Source organism: Dipodomys merriami, unplaced genomic scaffold (assembly GCF_024711535.1).
Source record: "Dipodomys merriami isolate MVZ:Mamm:240054 unplaced genomic scaffold, mDipMer1.0.p SCAF_120, whole genome shotgun sequence".
NCBI classification, from domain to species: Eukaryota; Metazoa; Chordata; class Mammalia; order Rodentia; family Heteromyidae; genus Dipodomys; species Dipodomys merriami.
Window position 1 is genome coordinate 3279956 of NW_027202494.1, and position 20794 is coordinate 3300749.

The following is a 20794-nucleotide window of genomic DNA, read 5'->3' on the forward strand; positions in this document are numbered from 1 at the left end:
GAAGGTAAACAGGAAGGCACAATGCTGAGGGGACAGACTGGGGACACGGACAGGCAGGGATGAGGCAGGTGGGAGAGAGGGCAGGTGAGGCCAGAATCTGGGGCATAATTAAGGCACAGAGAGAGACAGGAGGACACCAGAAAGTAGACTGAGAAGGGACAGATGTCACAGAAAATGGGGGAGGCTGAAAGTCAAGAAAATGGTGGCAATGATAAACAGCCTCAGGTCGAGCACCATAAACACCTGGAGGTTTGCACTTGATTTAGCAGTTATATTTCACATTTTTAAAACAATAGCTTCTTTTCTTTCTTTCTTTCTCTCTTCTTTTCTTTCATGCTACTTCTGGGGCTTAAACTGAGGGTCCATGCACTGTCCCTTAGTTTTTGCTCAAGGCTGGCAACACTAGAACCAGACCTCCACTTGCGTTTACACTGCTTAATTGGAGATGAGTCTTATAGACTCTCCTCCTGGGCTGGCTGCGAACCACGGTCCTCAGGTCTCAGCCTCCTGAGTAGCTAGGATTACAGGCGTGAGCCACCAGTGCCCGGCTAAGGAATACCTTTAATAAAGTAATGAGATGCAAACCTAACTGCAGAGCAAAGTCAAAACAGGAGGTGCGACGTGTCCGCGAGAGTGTGGGCAGTCTCCGTGTTTAACAGACACCTTCATTCAACACGCGCTCATTCCGACCAGCCAGGGAAGGCAGCACGCTGGCGTGCTAGGAAAAGCAGCCGTGAAAGAAGGGAAAATGAAAACTAGAGAAGGAAGAGGATTTTCAGCAGGATGGGTGGTGAGGAGGAACAGAGTATAGATGTGGGAACGAGGCATTTGCCTTAGCCTGCCGCTCTATAGGAGACTGAATCAAACAGAATTCAAGGTGGATTCCAGTTAAGCTGTTTATATTTCCAACATTCTAAGACTCTAATAATGCAGATGAGAGGATAGCATATTATCACTTGCTGCCTGGTTTCATATGGCCATTGAGCTAAACATATTCTGTATTTCTACAAGGTGGTCCAAACAAAACCCAGACAGAGATCACAGACCATCTGCAAAGTCTAAAATATCTCTGACCCTTTATTGGAAAAAAAAAAAAAACCCTGTCAATGTTTGTTCTGGATAACATCACTCATCTTTTAACAGTTCACTCTAAAGATAGATAAACTAAGAGTTCTGAGCCATCATTTCAAAGTGATAGCCCTGGAGGTCAAGCCAACAAGTCGAATCCACATTGCTGGCGTTTTTAAATGAGACATCTTTCTGGACTACACACTGGCTTCACAGAATACATCTGCTTCGAGGTCCTGGCCCGGGATGTGGCTGGAAGGGCGCTCACCTGTGCTACAGAATGCTACGAAAAGGAATCCCAATGTTGTCTCTTAACTGGCTTATTCACAGGGAATAAGCTCTAAAATGTCCAACAGAGGAGGGGAAAGCGGATTACACGCAACAGCGTGTGAGGTAATGACCCAGAAGACACGGCAGGCATGGGCGTTACGCTGACATACAGACTGCTATGCAGCGAGGTCATGTGGGAACAGGAACTGTAAATATGTAACACACACGTCACAACTATAAGACATTTAGTATGCTGTTCACAACCAGAGACTAACTTAAAGTGATGAAATATCTAAGCTGTCAAGGTGATGTTCCCTATATTTGTCTATGAAATAAGCTTTTAAAAATATTTAAATCTAGTTCTCACGGAAAGCAGTCAATAAATTTTACTTCTTCAGAGATAAAGTGTTTGGGTTGGTGGCATGGCTCAGATGGTAGAACGCCAGCCAATTAATTACTTAAGAGTCGGGGACACACACACACACACACACACACACACACACACACACACACACACACACACACACACACACACACACACACACACACACACACACACACACACACACACACACACACACACACACACACACACACACACACTGTTAAAATTTTAAGATGAGTTCCAAGATAGAATCATGATACAGCAACTTGTGAAGCAAAAAATTCTTCTAGAATGAAACAAGCCTCATTCTTTGTTCTGGTCACACCCTGACCTTTTGAAAATACACATAAAAGACACTCATGTCACAACCTGTCAGTTCCAGATTTTCAATTTAGGAATTCTTTTTCAGGTGTTATTCAACAGAGGCTCAAGACCCCAGTCACAAAGGTCATCTTGAGATGAAGCCTCTGATTTTGGAGCTCCCCCTCCCCGCTTAAACAATGGTAATTTCTATCTCTCGGCTCTGGAAGCCAGCAAATCCAAAGCAAGGGAGCAATGGTCAGGATTTGAGGGAGGACATTCTTTCTGGCTTATAGATGAGGTCTCTTTGTCCCTACACAGCAGAGAGAGGGCAAGACAGGGAGGGCAGGACAGGGAGGGCAGGGAAGGAGGGGCCTCTCTTAAAAAGATTTCCCTCGGGCTGGTGGAATGACTCACATGGGAGTGTGTCTTCCTAGCAAGCACAGAGTCCTGAGTTCAAACTTTAGTCCTGACCCCTCCTGATCCTTTACGATCCCTCATTCAGCCACAGGTTCACTTGCATGCTCACTGTCCATTTTCTCTTCCCCAGTGGAAAGCGTTTGAAGGCAGTCCAGGACCTTTCAAACGCAGCAGACTCCCTAAATAAATGAAAAGGGCAAGTACAAAGTATGTAGATTTACGATCACTTTGCATTCACGTATCCTTTTGCACCACGTGAACTTTACATTGTTGTTCTTTTTCAGAAGGGCAGTAGTGAGAGGAGGGCAAAACCACCTATGGCGCCCCGCCTGTTCCCTTAGCACGGGAGAGGCGCTCCAAAGACCAGCCTCCAATTCAGTACCTTAAAACTTTCTTGTGGGTCTTTTTTCTTCTGGCATCTCTTTAATTTATAATCCAGAGGTCTCTAAGCAACTTGAAGCTGCACTTGTCTTCCAGGGTGTTGTTAGGGGGATAAATGCTTCCCAGTGAATGCCCCAGTCACGCTGGAAACCGGCCCCCACCCTGGAGCCGCTCTTTCTGAATTCGGAATCGGGTCTCGTCTTCTCCCCGGTTTCTCTGCACTACAGATTGGCCATTGGTAGGGCTGACGGTGCCGTGTGAGACGGCAGGAATCAGGACGCTCCCACAGCCTGGGCTGTCTGTGCTCTGGTCTCCAGCCCCAGCATACAATCGGCCACACAGTAGTAAAGCATCTCGGCAGGAAGTTTAATGTTACTGCCAGCCTTGCCATCCTCAATGCTCTCCTGCACGGGTGCCCCGCTCACGCCTTTAGTGCCTAAAAAATAACCAGTTAAAAAAAAAAAAAGGCTGCTTTGAAAGTGGCCTGCCTGCCCGCCTGCTGTTTGTCTGCTCGGTCAAGAGCTGCTGAGCTGATGGATGTCTTGCCAGTGGCACAGACAGCACACAAAGCAGCCTGGAGAAGGGAGGGGTTAAATGCAGAACCAGGAAGAGAGGGGCTGGACCCTGGTCTTGGAGGAACAGCATCTGATCTGATCTGTCAGACAGCAGCAGGAGGCCAAAAAATGAAGAGGCAAGACCTGCACCTAAAAAGGAACACACATACAGTTCCTGAGAGTTCCTGTGCTCCCTCCTCCCCCGCTCTTCCTCCCGCCGCCCTTTTCTTCACTTTGATGACCCACGCATGCTCTCCTAGTGAAGAGTCTATCTCCTTTCATTCTTCCTAGAGGCCAACAGCGCTGGGGCAGAGGACCTGGCTGTGGGGTGCTACCGTGAATCTGTGCAGCCGGCCCGGTCACATCGGTGGGCGGGGCAGGTGCCGCCCACGGTGCACGGAGGTCCCTCCACAGCAGGGCAGGGTTGCCTGGACTCGGCAGGGCTGGGGTGTGGACGCAGGGGGCATGCCGAGCCACACTGCCAGCCTCTCTCCTTTCACTGTTTTGTGGTTTTGTCAGTGGTGGGGCTTGAACTCGGGGCCTGGGCTCGGCAGGGCAGGGGTACGGACGCAGGCGGCACACCGAGCCACACCGCCAGCCTCTCTCTTTTACTGTTTTGTGGTTTTGTCAGTGGTAGGGCTTGAACTCAGGGCCTGGGCACTGTCCCTGGGCGTCTTCCACTCAAGCTAGCACTCTACCACTTTAGGCCACAGTGCTACTTCCAGCGTTCTGAGCTTAATTGGAGACAAGAGGCTCACAGATTTTTCTGCCCAGGCTGGCTTTGAACCACAATCCTCAGAGCTCAGCTTTCGGAGCAGTAAGAATTACAGGTGTGAGCTATGGTGCCTGGCTCACTGCTTATTTTTACGGTGGGGTCCTCCCCCTGCCCCACTCTTGCCCAGCCACCTGCCATCTACCCAGCACTGGCTTCTGGTAGCTGCTGGGATCTTAGGCTTACATCACCATGACCAACCTCCCCCGCTGCGATGGAGCCTGGCAGACTTTTCTGCTGGGACTGGCCTGGAACCACAATCCTCTCATTATCAGCCTCCTGAGTAGCTAGGATTACTGGTGTGAGCCACTGGTGCCTGGCCCACCGGTGGTATTCTATAAGATTATCAATGACAACCACTAGATAAAAACTGAAGGGAACTAAGCAGGCACTGGAGACACCATTCATTCTCCTCCTCCATCCACGCCTGCTGCCACCCCTACAAAGGGCCGCCCCTGCTCTACCCGAGACCTCCCTCCCCCTCCTGTGTCTCTTCACACCCCCCACCCACTCACCCTCCCCCAGCTCTCCAAGGCCTGTTCAAACATGGCTTCTTCCCTATGCGATCCCCTCAGAACTCCCATCGCTAGAATATCTGCACAACCAGAACAGCACTTGTTCTAACTAGCACCCCACCACCACCACTTGGTAGCGTTTACGAGTCAATCCTCTACCTGCAAACTCTTTCTAAGCCATCCCTGGTGTGCTTCATCGCAGTGGTGACCCCGGGAGTGGTACAGCGAGGCCGCAGAGGGTGAACCCGGCAGCCCTCTTGGCCCCACCTTTCCTCACCAAGTTGCAATGCCAAATAGCACCAACCCAGCTGCTTGGCTCCAACTCCTCCACCGAACCCTAGTCCCAGCATCTTACCTGCCTGCATTCTGCCTGCCTCATAAGCAGCCTGGCTCTCCTGTGACCTTCATGTGCAAGGGTGGATGTCCCTTCTTAAACCCGTCGGGGCCTCTCCGAACCCCATCATGGCTTAAATTATGTATTTTTGTGTATGTTGGTCCTGAGGCTTGAACTCAGGGCCTGGGCACTGTCCCTGAGCTTTGCTTAAATGGGCACTCTACCACTTGGGCTACAGCTCCACTGTTGGCTTCTTTGGGTGGTTAACTGTAACTAAGAGTGTCTGTCACAGACTTTCCTGCCTGGGCTGGCTTCAAAACATGATCCTCGGACCTCAGCCTCCTGAGTAGCCAGGATTGTTGCAAGGGTGTGCCCCTGGTGCCTGACAGCCTATGGCTCGATCCAGGGCTCAAGCCTGTGAGGCAGGTGCTCCCTGTACATTTCCTAGTATTCCCATACGAACTCCGTGAGTGTCTACAGTCGCCATTAGCAGTCCGGAGCAATCCTTCTCGAACTAAGTCACCTTTGTCACTAACTGCTTTGGGAGATGATCTAACTCTCAGCTCTTCCAAGTACAGTGGTGAACGACTCCAGCCATGGCCAGCACTCAGAAGCAAAGTGACCGTTCCCTTAGGAGAGCCAAAGCAGCCCCCTCCCCCGAGCCTTGATTTCCTTCCTCCCTGCTGCATGGGGCCTGCCACCTGTCACGCCCCATGCCCTGCACTCCACCCTGAGCCCAGCATCCCAAGTTACAAATTACTCCTTTATAGTACAGCTTCAGAACACAAAATGACAGCCTAGCAACCCTCCCAAGAAGGGTGCCGCTCCCCAAGGTGCTCATAAGCCAGGTGATTTCTTATGTGCCCTAATTGTTTGCTTTCTAGATTACAAATGGATTTTAGGTCCCACTTTAATATTGTAAGAACTGATTCATGCTTTAAATAGATTGAAGGTTTAATCTGGGTATAATTTGAAGCAAGGAGAGTTTCTATGGGGCACTGTACTTCACATGAATCTCTATACTATAAAAGGGAGCTGGGCCGCAGTGGCTCACACCTGTAACCCTGGCTACTCAGAAGACTATGATCAGGAGGATTGCTGTCCAAAGCTAGTCTAGGCAGAAAAGTCCATGAAACTCCATCTCCAAAATAACCAAGGAAAAAGGTTTGGCATTGCTCACTGCCCAAGCTTCCTGAGGGCTGAAAGTATAGCTGGCAGAACACCAGCTGAGCAATCAAGCCAAGGGAGTGCAAGGCCCTGAGTTCAAACCCCAGTACTGAATAATAATAATAATAATAAAACAAGAAGAGCTGGGTGTCGGTGGCTCACGCCTGTAATCCTAGCTTACTCAGGAGGCTGAGATCTGAGGATCACAGTTCAAAGCCAGCCCAGGCAGGAAAATCCATGAAACTCTTTATCTCCAATAAACCACCAGAAGACCAGAAATGGCGCTGTAGCTTAAGTGGTAGAGCACTTGCCTTGAGCTGAAGAGCTGAGGGACAGAGCTTAGGCCCACAGTTCAAGCCCCATGACAAACAAACAAAATCAAACAAACAAACAAAAAACCCCCAAAAAACAAGCCTGAAGGAAATTTATGGGAGAAATCCAAAATGTCAATAATAAAGATCAAAGGGTTTCAAAAAGAGGACTTAACCCATTAGATACACAGTCTTAACTAGAACTAAGTTTTATCACCGTTGCTCAAAGTAACAATCTCAAGAGAGTTCTCCTGTACATCTGACCACTCAACACTGCCCTTTATGTTTAACAAGAGTCTTATTGATCTGTTTCATTTGAAACCTTCCGCAGTCCTTCCAGAGCGTGCATTCACTGGTGTCAGCGGGAGACGTGGCCTCTCAGGACAAGCAAGCAGCTACAGGGCTACGGGGTAAGTCACTGTGACTCCTCTTCCCAAGTCTTCCACACCCTTCCGAGCCCAGGCAAAACCCTCTTCGCATCTGACACTCACTCAACACATGTGAACACTTGTTGAAAAGCCCATAAGAATGGGGGCTTGAACTCTGGGCCTGGGGACTATCCCTCAGCTCTTCAGCTCAAGGCTGGTTCTCTACCACTTTGAGCTACAGTGCCACTTCTGATTTTCTGGTGGTTAATTGGAGTTAAGAGTCTCCCAGACTTTCCTTGCTGGGGCTGGCTTTAAAAAGCAATCCTCAGATCTCAGTCTCCTGAGTAGCTAGGATTACAGGTGTGAGCTACCGGTCCTGGATTTAAATAAAAGTAATTTTAAAGGGGCTGGGAAGGTGGCTCAGTGGTAGAGCGCTTGCCTTGCATGCATGAGGCCTTGGGTTCGATTCCTCAGCACCACATAAACAAAAAGAAAAAAGCCGGAAGTGGCGCTGTGGCTCAAGTGGTAGAGCACTAGCCTTGAGCTGAAGAGCTGAGGGACAGTGCCCAGACTAGAGTTCAGGCCCTACGACGGACCCAAAATTTAAAAAAAAAAAAAAAAAAAAAAGTAATTTTAAAACACTTGATGGAGGCTGGGGACACAGAAAAGGAGAAATAAAAAAAAAAAAAAAGAAAAGAAAGGAAAAGAGGGGAGGGGAGAAACAAGAAGAGTAATTTTAAAACACTGGATTTAGACTGGGAGTGTGGCTCACGTGGTAGAGCACCTGCCCAGCAAGCATGAGGTCTTGAGTTCAAACCCCAACACAACAACTACAACAAAAATCAATGAAATAAAACTCATTTGACTGTAAAGACAAAGGAGTTAAGGACAGATTTCTTTTTTTCTTTTCTGAACCACGGTCTCATTATAGAGCCAAGGCTGGGCTTGTCCTTGGGATCCTCCTGGCTGAGCTTCCTGATGGCTGGAATTATAGGTATACCAGCACATCTGGATTCAGACTTAATCTAAGCAGTTGTTAGGAAGATCTTAGAGTGGGTGGATAAAAACAAACAAGGTCTACAGTCATTAAAAGATAAAAAGCTGCCAGTGTTGGTGGCTCCTACCTGGAATCCTAGCTATTCAGGAGGCTGAGATCTGAGGATCTGAGTTTGAAGCTAACCCAGGCAGGAAAGTCCATGGGACTCTTACCTCCAATTAGCCACCAAAAAGCTGGAAGTAGGGCTGTTTCTCAAAGTGGCAGAACACCAGCCTTGAGCGTTAAAGCTCTGGGACGGTGCCCAGGCCAAGTTTAAGCCCTAGGATCAGAGTGCGCATGCGCGTACTCAAGCACACATGCACAAGCAGACACATACACACAGATAAAAAGCTTACTTTAGTTCATTTCACTGTAAGATGTTCAAATCTGGAGCTTCTAACTGAATCCTTGAGAATATAACAATTAACAGACTACAACCACTACTCAAAATCCTTAGGACATTCAGTAGCTGCTATAAATATGGAAACAGATCTTCTACAGCCTTATACAAACTGAAATCACAAGTAATTTTTTAAAAAGATGATAAAACAACACAAGGCAAAGTTAGGTGAGCAGCATGAAGTGAGCACGCCTCTAAATCATGCTTTGGAGCAGATCTGCTCGCTGTCAGGATGAGGCAGCTCTGGACTAGATCTTCAGCATGAATCGGAAGCAAAGAACCTGAGGAGGCCGTGCAGTTATTCGGCTCGGGAGGTGGGGACTCATGGCTGTCCTGTGTGAGGTAGTGACACTAGGGGACCTCAGTGTCCTGTTACCTCCGGTGGTGACAGGAGGACCACAGACACCCTCAGAAAGGGTGGTGACAAGGCCATGTTAGGAGGAAGCGTGGACCCCCCGAGAGAGAGCATCCAGCTTCCTAAGTGGCCTCATCAGCATCTGCCAAGAGTCAAATTTGAAACTGAAACGGCGAACAGGATGATGAATAATTAGGCTTTGGGATGTACCCAGATTGGCAGCATGAACCCGGCTTGTTACAGTGTAAAGCTCCGGGCAGCACACCCGACACATCAGCACATGACAGGCGAAGGGACGTGTTTAAACATCCAAGTGTCGTGAAACTTTAAATGAAACAACAAAGCGAGGGACTTTCCCTCTCTACAACACGCGCAAAGCAAAACAAGAACAGCACAGAGCCACACACACAGTGAAGGATTTGTAGCACAAACTCACTTCCTAGAGAAGATGATCCAAAGCTGAGGGGGAGGCCCAGCGGATCCCTCTGCCTCACCACACTAGCTTGCTCTCAATAAACAAAGCAAGAGACAGAGGGAGAGAGGCAGGGAGAGAGGGAAGGAGAAAATTAGAGAGAGGGAGGGAGGAGGAGAAAAGGAAGGAGGGAAGGAGAGAGGGAGGGAAGGAAAGAATGATCCATTTCTGTTATTAGCTGTTATCAACAAAGGATCCACGTATCTCGGAGAACTTTATTCATCAGGACTAAAAGCTAAACAATCTAATACTGTCTACATTCTGGAAAGGGAACTCAGGCCTCGGCGGAGCCTGTACAGAGCCACAGCATGCCAGCCAGTGCCGCCCTTCCAAATTCTTTTCACATGAACCACAGTTCAGGAGAAAGGGGCTCTGAACTGCACATCGGGTCTGTGGAGAATCAAAGGGCCTCACACTTACACCCTGTCACAGTCGAGAGGAAGGAAGCTTCTGGAAGTCCCTGGTTCCTTTCCAGAAGGACTTAGAGCTGCTGAGACAGGAGACTGTGGGTCACTGAAGCTCTGAGGTCGGTCTTGCTATTCTGAGAGTCCTCAGCTATGTTTAGACCTAATTTTCCCAACAAGCCATAGGAAAAATGGCATGCAGGGATGGGAATGAGGAGACGCTGGGCACAGGGCATGCTGGGAAAGCAGCGTCACATGCACAGAGCTGAGGGACAGACCGCAGCAAGTCCCGCCTGTTTCTGCAACCTAAGGATGAGGGGCACCAGGACCCGCCAGACCGCGGGCAGCTTGGGGTTGTGTGGATGAAGAGGAGTTTCCTGGCTTCTTCCTTTTATCCTCAAAGTCTTTCTAAAGTGGCACAATTGCTAAGGCCATCAGGATGAAAAACAAATGTTCAACTAAAGACACGACTAAAGTATTAAGTTAGAAGACTCATACATTTGAGCCAGTCACTGGTGGCTCATGTCTGTAATTCTAGCCACTTAGGAGGTTGAGATCTGAGGATCACAGTTTGGAGCCAGCCCAGGCAGGACAATCACTTGTATCTCCAATTAACCACCAAAGAGCTGGCAGTGAAGCTCTTACTAAAGCGGTAGAGGTCTGGCCTTGAGTGAAGAAGCTAAGGGATGATGCCCACATTCTGAGTTCAGGCTCTAATACTGGTGTGTGCACATATGAGCGTGTGCATGTACACACACACACTCTTACATTAAGTTGAAATCTGCCATGATTTGCCTTGAGTAGGTTGGGTTAGCTCTCTGTGGTGAGCACACAGAAAACAATATATTATAACTGGCTTCTAAACTGTATAACCCAGCTAAAAGACATTATATGCAATTAAGGTGTTTTTTTTTTGTTGTTGTTTCTTTAAAAATAAAACTCCAGAAATGATCACCTTTTAACATCCAATCCATGGATTAATGATATCGCAGATCTAAATGCAAAGGGAAAGATGAAAAGAAACCTCACAAAGTTCTAAAATTTATAATTTATTGTGTTTCAGAGTATTTGCTGAAGTTTATTGATTTAAACAGGTCACTGGTTGTGTGCCTTTAGCCCTAGCTGTTCAGGAGGCTGAGAGCTGGAGAGTTACAGTGCAAGGCCAGCCTGGACAGGAAGTTTGTAAGACTCCATCTGAACAGAAAAAGCTGCGTGTCAGAAAGATCAAATAGGAGAACTGCGGTTCAGGCTAGCTTGGGGGAAAATGGAAACTATCTCAAAAATAACCAAAGCCAAAACGCACTGGTACATAGTTCAAGTGGAAGAGTCCTCCTAGCAAGTGTGAAGCCCTGTGTTCACACCCCAGTACCACTAATAGAAAGAGAGCAGAAAGGAAGAGAAGAGAGGAGGAAGGGAAGGAGAGTGGGAGGGAGGGAGGAAGGAAAGGAAGGGAAGGAAGGGAAGGAAGGGAGGAAAAGAGGGAGGGAGGGAAGAAGAGAGGGAATAAGGGAGGAAGGAAGGGAGGGAAGAAAGGGGGGAGGGAAGGAGGAAAGGAACTGTCCAGACTTTAACATCTACTCAGTGAAGTGCTGAAAGTGAGGCTCCAGTGGCAGAGTGCCTGCCTGACAAGTATAGGCTGAGTTCAAAATAACTTATTAAAAACAACTTTAAATTTTATGTTTATATGGTACCAAGGAATCGAATCCAGGGCCTCATGAATGCTAGGCAAGCACTCTACCACTAAGCCACATTCCCAGCCCCATCAAGATAACTTTAAAAGGGAAAAAAAAATGTATCACTTCGGGCTGGGAAGGTGGCTCAGTGGTACAGCGCTTGCCTTGCATGCCTGAGGCCCTGGGTTCGATTCCTCAGCACCACATAAGCAGAAAAAAAAAAAGCCAGAAGTGGCGCTGTGGCTCAAGTGGTAGAGCGCTAGCCTTGAGCTGAAGAGCTGAGGGACAGCGCCCAGGCCCAGAGTTCAGGCCCCACAACCGGACCCCCCCCCCAAAAAAGTATCACTTCAATAGTCAAATAAAATCTTCTGTTATTGAAGAAACACATTGATTTGTGTTTATTAGTGATATGTTAGAAGTATCTAACCCTACTTACCAACTGCACCAGGATGTAGAAGCGCTTAGTAAGGAAGCATTTAATGTCTAAAATGCCGTGAGGCATTAGGTGGCAGTTTTACCAATGAGCTTGGGCCAACACAAGTAATGCTGTCCCCTGTAACAGTAGGGTAGGCCAGGCACCAAAACTTGGGAATCCAACCCCGAATTTAAGCATAGGTGTGTACCCTGGCGACGTATATACACCTCCAATGCCCACTGAGCCCTGTTTTCCCACTTGAGAGTGCCAGACTTGGATCACAGGTGAGCACTCCTTACTGGCGGGCGTTTCTCTATTGGGAGACCTCTGTGTAGACCCATGAAGTGTTCAGAGCACACTTATTCACAGGTGGCTCAAACATGAAGTGTGACGAAGTCATGTTATCACTTGTGTACCATCAGTGAGCTGAGGCCAAACCCAAGTCATTTCCCAGTGCTGCACAGCTAGGAGCCAAAGCGCCAGATGCAGGATGCAGGTGTCCAAACTAAGGCCAGTGCTCTTCTCAGTGTCTTCTCTGGCTAACATGGGAATGTAATGGAGCCAAGTCCTCTAATGGCTAAAGTGCTGTGATGCAGGGGCCGGCATCCATTCAACTCACTAAGCCACTAGACACTGCTCTTCTGGGTATGAAGGGCCCAGCAAGGAACAAAAGAGAAATCCCTGGCCTTACCGAGCTTGCACTGTGGTTGGGAAGGATCCACAAAGTCAATGAGCAAAACACAGGGTATATTATAGTGCTAACTGCCACGGAGAAGGAGAGCAGTGTGTTCTGTAATTTACCACTCAGTCCTTCCAAGCCAACCGGGAGCCACATGAGGAGCAGCAACAATAACAAATCTAAAATAGTTTTCCTAAGCATTTGCCCAAACAGGGACTACTATGGATACAGGGCCTGCAGATGCAGTTTGCCAGTGTCTGGCCTAACCTCTGGACTGGCAGTTCTGAGCTGTCCCACCGGCCTTGAAGTTCTATGTTATCAGACACCCTTCACCCCTTTCAATCTACAAAGGAGTGAAAATATGGGTACACGACAGGGCCAGGAGATGCCAGAAGTTTCGAGGGCCCTGGAACTGCCCCTGAGTTAGCACTACCAACTCCTTTGGTGAAGGTTAGGCTGTAGCTCTGGGCTGAGACTACAGTATGCATCCTCTGGCTTTTTCTGAGCCATCAATTCCAGTGACATTCACTATATTTAGCCAGCTTACTGGGCACTTTCTCCATCTTTTAGCGTTCCCCTTTCTTTTTATTACCAGCAAATCAGTGTAGTAGTTAAAAAAAAAAAAAGATGCTAAAGGAAAGGCCAGCCGTCTCCTGTCAGGTCTGATTCACTGTATAAGCAAAGCCACTGTCTTATCAACCTTTAATTAACCTGGTTAGTCGTGCCGGAAAATCAGGTTTACGCCTGGTTTTCTTGAACTTTTAAAAGAACCTCTCGAGTCCCCCAGGATCTCGGGATCTTCAGGTTGTAACTGTATCCAGAGAATGGCAGAAATTCGCGACACTGGAACGAGGGTCGGTAAGGCACCACCCATCTTTCCCTGGAGTTCTCTGGAGGGAGTGGCTCGTCTGACAGGCGAACTCCGGTCCCGGGGTCGGGTTACCGGTCCGAGGAGCCGACGCGACCCGGCTTTCCCTTCCGCCCAGACCCGGGGGTGTTGGTTTGGCTTCCCCGAGGAGGGGCACGACCCGGGCGGGCCGGAGGCGCCGGTCTGGAGGCGCACGGCCCCGCAAACTTCGGCGGGCAGCCGGGCGGGCGAAGCGGCGGCTCTCCCGGGCCGGCCCGCGCCCGGTCCGTCGGAGGGCCGCCGGGGCTCCGAGGCCTGACACACGGTCCCGGGGTGGAGACGGGCGGAGGGCTCGCCGCCCGAGGGGCAGCGCCGGGGCCGGGGGCCTGGGGCCCGGGATGGGCGCGGGCCCGGGCCGGGTGGCTGTACCGGGCGAGGGCGGCCCGGCGGGCCCGGGCCGGGCGGCCGCTCCCGGGGCCGGGGCTGGGGCTGGGGCCGGGGCCCGCCCTCACCTGATGTACGGGCTGGCCGCCGCCAGGATGTTCTTCTGCACCGGGATCTCCTCCCCGTCCAGGACCAGGTGCGCGTCGCAGAACCGGGACTCCTCGCGGAAAGAGCTGAGCGCCCGCAGCAGGCGCGCGGCGTGCTGAGGGTCGGACACGGCGCTGCCCTCGGCCATCGCGGCGCCCGCTTTTCCGCGGCCGGCCGGGCTCCCGACGCCGCCGGCCCGGGCCCCTGCAGCCGCTCGCGCCCCGCCCGCACACCCCGCGCGCCCCGCCCGTGCGGCGCTCCGAGCTCCGAGCCCGAGCGAGAGCTCCCGGAACGCGCCGGCGCCATCCACAGCGAGCCGGCCCGGCGCCTTTAAGGAGCAGCGGCGTGACGTCTTTTCTTCGCGACGCCCCCGCGCTCTGACGCCCCGCCCTCTCGCTCGGCAGCCAATCAGAAGCTGCCTCCCTCCGCCCGCGGCTGGTGGGAGCCGCGGCGCAGCCCGGGTGACGCCGCCCGGCGGACCCGGCTGTAGCTGCGCCCGTAGCGCCGGGGCCGCGAGTTTGAGCCCAAGTTTCAGCCCTTCTGTGCGTGCCAAGGGCGTCAGATCCTGCGCCTAGAAGAAGGGTAGTGCTGCCTGGGCCATCGGGCGATGGTGGAGCGGGTGTAGTAGATGGCTTTCGGACAGCACTGTAGCCGGGCACTGGGGCTCACACTGTAATCCCAGCCACCCTGCAGGCTGAGACCTGAGGACGCCGGTTCGAAGTCGGCTGGGTCAGGAGAGCCAGCGAGAAGCGGAGCCGTGGCTCAGGTGGTAGAGCGCCAGCCTTGGGAGGAGGAGGACCGAGGCCGAGCAAGAGAGAGACCGGCCCACGACCAACACATAAGAACAAGGACATGGAAGGGCGGAACTGTGAAGTACTGACAGTGCTCATAAACGTTCTGGGCTTAGTAACTTCTGCATGAATGTCACTTTCTGTCTTTCCAGGACAGATGGAAAATGCTGGAAGTGTGTGTTGGGAGGAGGAAATGGCGGGGGGCGGTAGAAAGGCCGCATGTGGAGATGGGATCAGCTCCCCAGCCCAAGAAGACCAAGGCTGTGACAGGAAGTGGCATAGATGGGCTCAGCCTGCAGGGCGAGCCTGGTACTTAGGAAGTCTCCCTGTCGCTTGCTAAAAGCAAACCGGTATGTGGGATGTAGTTAGCATTTTGGATAATATTGGGTAGCAGTCTTATGAGGATCCGAAGATCAGACCAGCGTGCCAGACAAGACAGAAAGGAGTTTTTACTGTAGCCACTCTTCTCAGTCAAGTGAAAAACAATGAATTCTGAACCAACTAAGGCTTTGGAGTCACTGGCAGGAATAGGGATATAAGACTGCTTTCAGGCCACAAGATGAGGCGGGTGGATGGGGAACACATGAAGAAGGAACCAGTGGAAGACCCACACATGTCCAGCTCCTTCTTCAAACACATCCTGGAATTTATATGTGCAATGATAAAAGTGTCTAGAGTTTGCTTTAACAACAAAGGGAGGAAAGCAAAGTGGGAGTAAAGATGAGTCAGAAGTGGCCGGGCAATGTGCATGTTGTTTTTTTTTTTTAAAGGAATAATAAAAAGCAAAAAACGGCCGGGTGACAGTGGCTCACGCCCATAATCCTAGCTACTCAGGAGACTGAGATCTAAGGATCATGGTTCAAAGCCAGCCTGGGCAGGAAAGTCAATGAGACTCTTTTTTTTTTTTTTGGTCAGTCGGGTGGGGAGGGGGAGGCCTGAACTCTGGGCCTGGGCGCTGTCCCTCAGCTCTTCAGCTCAAGGCTAGCACTCTATCACTTGAGTGCCACTTCTGGCCTTTTCTGCTTATGTGGTGCTGAGGAATTGAACCCAGGGCCTCATGCATACAAGGCAGGCACTATACCACTGAGCCACCTTCCCAGCCCATCAGTGAGACTCATCTTCAATTAACCACCAGAAAACTGGAAGTGGTGCTGTGGCTCAAGTGGTAGAGAGCTAGCTTTGAGTTGAAGAGCTCAGGGACAGTGCCCAGGCCCAGAGTTCAAGATCCACAACAGACAAATAAATAAATAAATAAATAATGACGGTAGATTGTGGGCTTAATCTTCTCCGTGATACCTGCCCTGTGACCCTGGTGCAGCTCACACTCCTTTCTCCAAGTTGACATTGCTGTGGCAGGACATTGACTGTAGTGAGCTCCATGTCACCTGCTAACACGGCGTTTATTGTATCCTGCATGATTGCCAGGGTCCAAGTATTGGCACACAAGGCTCACTATCAATTGGATGGATGGAAGGAGTGAAAAAGTGAATACCAAGCCCTTTATAAATGTTTTCAGTCTTATATTCTCTAATTTGTGGGGTTATTTTTCAATTGGGCTGTTTGGGAAGTAAAAAGAATGGCACATATTTTTATCTCTACTTTATATAAATATGTGATAAGTACTTTTTTTTTTTTTTTGACAGTCATGGGGCCTGAACTCTGGGCCTGGGTGCTGTCCCTCAGCTCTTCAGCTGAAGGCTAGCTCTCTACCACTCGATCCATAGCACCACTTCCGACTTTTTCTGCTTATGTGGTGCTGAGGAATTGAACCCAGGACCTCAGGCATGCAAGGCAAGCGCTCTACCACTGAGCCACCTTCCCAGCCCTGTGATAAGTACTTATTAATTGCTTGGACTGCTGATCCACTCTTCAAATGTCACATGCTCCCACTATGAATTTTGGAGCTCCCCTAACAGAATCATGGTCAGGTAAACCAATTAACCCAGAATGGGAAGCATCGGAAGTGAGTGGGGTGAGCCAGGCCCTTCCTGGTGGAGATGAACCTTCTCGGTTGTTTTGATGGAACGAAGGAATGAGATGACCTGGGCTTATAGACAGACAGTGTCAGTCAGGAGGAACGGAGTCGATGGCTGGAGAGGCTCTGCTGTGGCACAGGATACTGTGTGTGTGTGTGTGTGTGTGTGTGTGTGTGTGTGTGTGTGTGTGTGTGTGTGTGTGTGTGTGTGTGTGTGTGTGTGTGTGTGTGCACGGGCAAACGCGTGTGCCAGTCCTGAGGCTTAAACTCAGGGCCTGGGTGCTGCCTCTGAGCTTTCGTGCTCAAGGCTAACATGTTTCCACTTGAGCTCCACTTCTGGCTCTTTTTTTGGGGGGGTGGGCAGTCCTGGGGCTTGAACTCTTGGCCTGGGCACTGTTCCTGGGCACCTTTTTGCTCAAGGCTAATGCTCTACCACTTTGAGCCACAGCACCACTTCCAGATTTCTGGTGCCTAATTGGAGATGAGCCTCACGGATTTTCCTGCCTAGGCTGGCTTTGAAAGGAAGCCTCAGATCTCAGCCTTCTGAGTACTAGGATTACAGGTGTGAGTCACTGACACCTGGCTCACTTCTGGCTTTTTTGGTGCTTAATTGGATATAACAGTTTCACAGACTTTCCTGCCCAGGCTGGCTTCAAATCATGATCCTCAGATCTCAGCCTCCCAAGTAGCAAGGATTACAAGCAAGCGCCACCAGTGCCCAGTCACAGGATATTTTTAACATCACCTCACTGCTTCTGGTATTCCCCACCACTCCATCTACTCGGTGAACTCTTAGTCACCCTTTTGAAGCCCAGCTCAAACAGGACCTTCAGGAAACCTCCCTGTACCTTCCCAGGATAGAGTGGGAAAGCGTGTCTATATTGCCCTTGCTGAGTGGCTGGAACTTACTGGTTTGTGAATCTTTGCTGTGAGCTCCTCTCGGGTAGGAGCTGTGGTGTTGCCAGCCAGGCTCCCAGGAGCTTAGGCAGTGCCTGGTGCTCAGAAAGTACCCCAGCTGCTTTGCACAAATTAGGTGAATAGGATGTGGGGTGTCTGAGTAGAAGGCAGGTGGGCATTGTCAGGAGCGGAGAGATACGTACCCCTCCACCCCTGTGTGGGCAAAGCATCCAGAGAGACTGATCTAACCATTTTTTTTTCAAATGAGATTCTGAAAATCCAGTTCTGTATGTTGACAACATTAGCAACTAGTCCTGTGTAGAGGAAAAAGCAGCTTCCCTCTGCAGACAGGAGCTGGCTTGTGTGTTCTCAGAAGTAATCAGAAGCCCCCATTGGGTCTGTTGAAAAGGCACGCCAAAGGATGCTAGGTTGCCAGGGAAGAGTGTCCAGTGGCGCTTGGATGCCGGGGGCAGGAAGAGGCTCTGCAGGGGAGGAACGGCACCGTGGGAGCCACTCCTGTCCAGCTACTTTGCAGCCTTCCTCAAATCTTGCTCAAACTGAGCCGCCCTTGGTATTATTTATGACCATCAGCACGGTGGGTATGATGTTATTGTTTCCCGACATTCCGTGGGTATCAGATATCAGCTGCCATTGTGAAACAGGTCTGCAGAGATCCGATAGCAGCCTGCCAGTTTCAGTCTCTGATGACAACACGGAAGCTCCCGGGTCTGAGGACCACAGAGGATGCTTCAAGAGGCAACATCACCTTTACAAGTAGGAAAAAATAAAAGCTGAAGGTGAGAAGCACCTGTCTAGCAAGCACGAGGCCCTGAGTTCAAACCCAGTGCTGTCAACAAAGAAAGACAGACATGAAACCCATTTCCATTGGTCATGAAAAAATGAGTCCTCGAGAGAAGTACATCCTTGAAAGTGTGTGCTTTTATTTTTAAAAGTGAAACTGTTGGAGAGTTCTAGTGCATTAAATACTGGAATGCAAAAAGAAACTGGTCGGAAAGTGTTGGAGGAAGATGTAATCTCATGGGTTCACCTTTGTGCAGACGAAATCGGAAGGGGACATGCCAGGAGCAAAAGGCTCAGTCAAGGTTACAGGTCTGACCTTGAAAGAACAAAATAAACGGAGGACTTCTTCCTTCCAGCCCTGTAAGCTTTTTCACAACACCACGTTGACTTTTCATAAACAATCATTTTGGTTGAGACAGTCTCTTCTGATTCATTATAAGGTAGTCTGCAGACGTTTTATTGGGTAAATCTGTCATTTGTCCAAATCTATATATAGTTCTTTTCTTTCCGAAAAATGTAAGCTCTTCCAAACTGCTGAGTCAAACAGAGAACATCTCAGTATTTCTGAGGCTTGAGGGTTGAGTCAGTGCTCTTCACAGCCCTCAGAAAAGCATCTCAGGAACCAGGGAATGAATGAAATGGCAATGAAGTTTCATGAAAGTAGGTACTGCCTCTCTCCATGCTGTATCCTCTTCAATATACAACCATTTGCTCTTCCTTGAACAGCCCTAGTGCATACCCAACCTCAGGGCCTTTGCACTGGCTATTTCTCAATCTGGGAGTCTGTTCACATTTTTTAAATTTAAATTTAAATTTTATTGTCAAGATGATATGCATAGGGGTTACAGCTACATAAGGTAGTGAGTATATTTCTTGTCAAACTTGTTACCCCTTCCCTCATTTTTCTCCCACTCTCCCTCCCAATCCCTGCCCCGCCACCCCCTCCAGGAGCTTTTTTTTTTCTGTTGAGCTCTACCATCTGTTCACATTCTTATAACTTGCTTTCATTCTACTTAAATGAGAGCTCAGCTAGCACCCTTCTAGATAATGCCTCCCTTTAACCTGCTTCATTTTTTCATTACGTTTAATTACTATCTAAAATTACATATATTTGTCTGTGTATTACCTGTCTACTCTGATGACAGCACAGGTATTTATGCAGCTCCACAGGGTTTATTTTTCTGTGTATTGCTAGACTCTAAGATGATGTCTACAATAATAGTATGTGTTCAATAAATGTTGAATGAATGAATGAATGAGCGATCTGTTTCCTGAACCTTTCCATCTCTTGTTGCCTAACCTAACTATGACAGAACCAACTTGGAAGATTGTGAACTATTAAAAGTGTGTTGAAGGACCAGAAGTGGAATGTCCCAACCTTAAACTAACAGCTCTGGGCATAGATGAGCTGTTTTCAAATGGGTCCAGTGCCAGAATTATGCCCTGCCCCCTGTTGAAGATTGGATTTTAAGGTTAATATTGAGGACTTCTTTAGCACACATATGTATAGACAAACTTTTTTTTTTTTGCCAGTCCTGGGGCTTGAACTCAGGGCCTGGGCACTGTCCCTGAGCTCAAGGCTAGCACTCTACCACTTGAGCCACAGTGCCATTACTGGCTTTTTCTGTTTAGGTGGTACTGAGGAATCAAACCCAGGGCTTCATGCATGCTAAGCAAGCACTCTACCACTAAGCCACATTCCCAGCCATAAACAAACATTTAGAAGAGGATTTTCTTCTAGTCTGTGGTTTATCTTTTTGTTCTGTAAGTGGTGTCTTTGATGAACAGACATTGTAATGAAGCTCCATGTATTGATTGTGCCTTTTGTGTCTGGCGCATTTGTATTCTGTTTAAGAAATCCTGTGATCAAGACATCTTCCTGTGTTTTCTTCTAGAAGTTTTTTTCCCCCTTCCCCTTCCACTCAGGTCTGTGATTCTCCTGAGCTGTATAACATTTTTTTCAACCCAGCTCAATATTCACTTCTTCAGAGACCTCTACGAATTCTTCATCATTCATTCATTGAACCAAAGTTTTCAGCACCTACCAGAGGCCGGGCACTTGCGGGAGACCACAAGCAATTAAGGTCAGCACTTGATTGAAGGAACTAATTAGCTACTAGGGAAGGAGTGGGCTTGAAGATAAATGCTATCTAGGAAGCGTTAATTTAGTTGGAAAAGATGATGTGGCCTGCTTGTTCAAATATTCTGTCCGGGGTAATCTTGAACAGAGATTATGTTCCACTGCACACCAGCGACCTTGTCCTTAACAACCTCCATGGGTGCCCATTTTCTTCAGGTGGAAGTTCAACTTCCTGCCTTTGACGTGTCTCACATCTGGGGCCTCCTCTCACCTCATCACCCACATCCCCGCCAACCTCCCGCACCAGCCCACCCGTGCCCCTGAATGGAAGGAGCCAACTTGACAAGCTTGCTCTGGATGCCTGCTTTGCCCTCCTGGGTGGCTCCTTCTCCAAGGCTTTGGTGCCTGGACACTTTCCATTCGCTGCTCTCCACGTCAGTCACCTCTGCAGAGCCCCTCCCACTCTGCTCCTTTCTGTCTCACTGGAATCAGATTGTCAGGTTCAAGTCCTGCTCCTGTCACTTTCCAGCTCTCTTTCTCTGGCAGTTAAGCAGATCTTTTGAGCTTTCAGCCTGTCACAAGGCAGAACTCCA

At 49.4% G+C, this 20794-nt stretch overlaps 1 protein-coding gene across 1 annotated transcript in view; it reads right to left on the reverse strand.

The window, feature by feature from the left end:
- Window positions 1-13815, reverse strand: part of LOC138823495 (gigaxonin) — a 31321-nt gene extending 17506 nt beyond the window's left edge. Inside the window, exon 1 of the mRNA XM_070016855.1 lies at window positions 13639-13815. Within this exon, the coding sequence (XP_069872956.1) occupies window positions 13639-13805 (167 nt within the window). The 5' untranslated portion in view covers window positions 13806-13815. The remainder of the gene's footprint in view (window positions 1-13638) is intronic.
- Between the last annotated feature and the right edge of the window lie 6979 nt (window positions 13816-20794).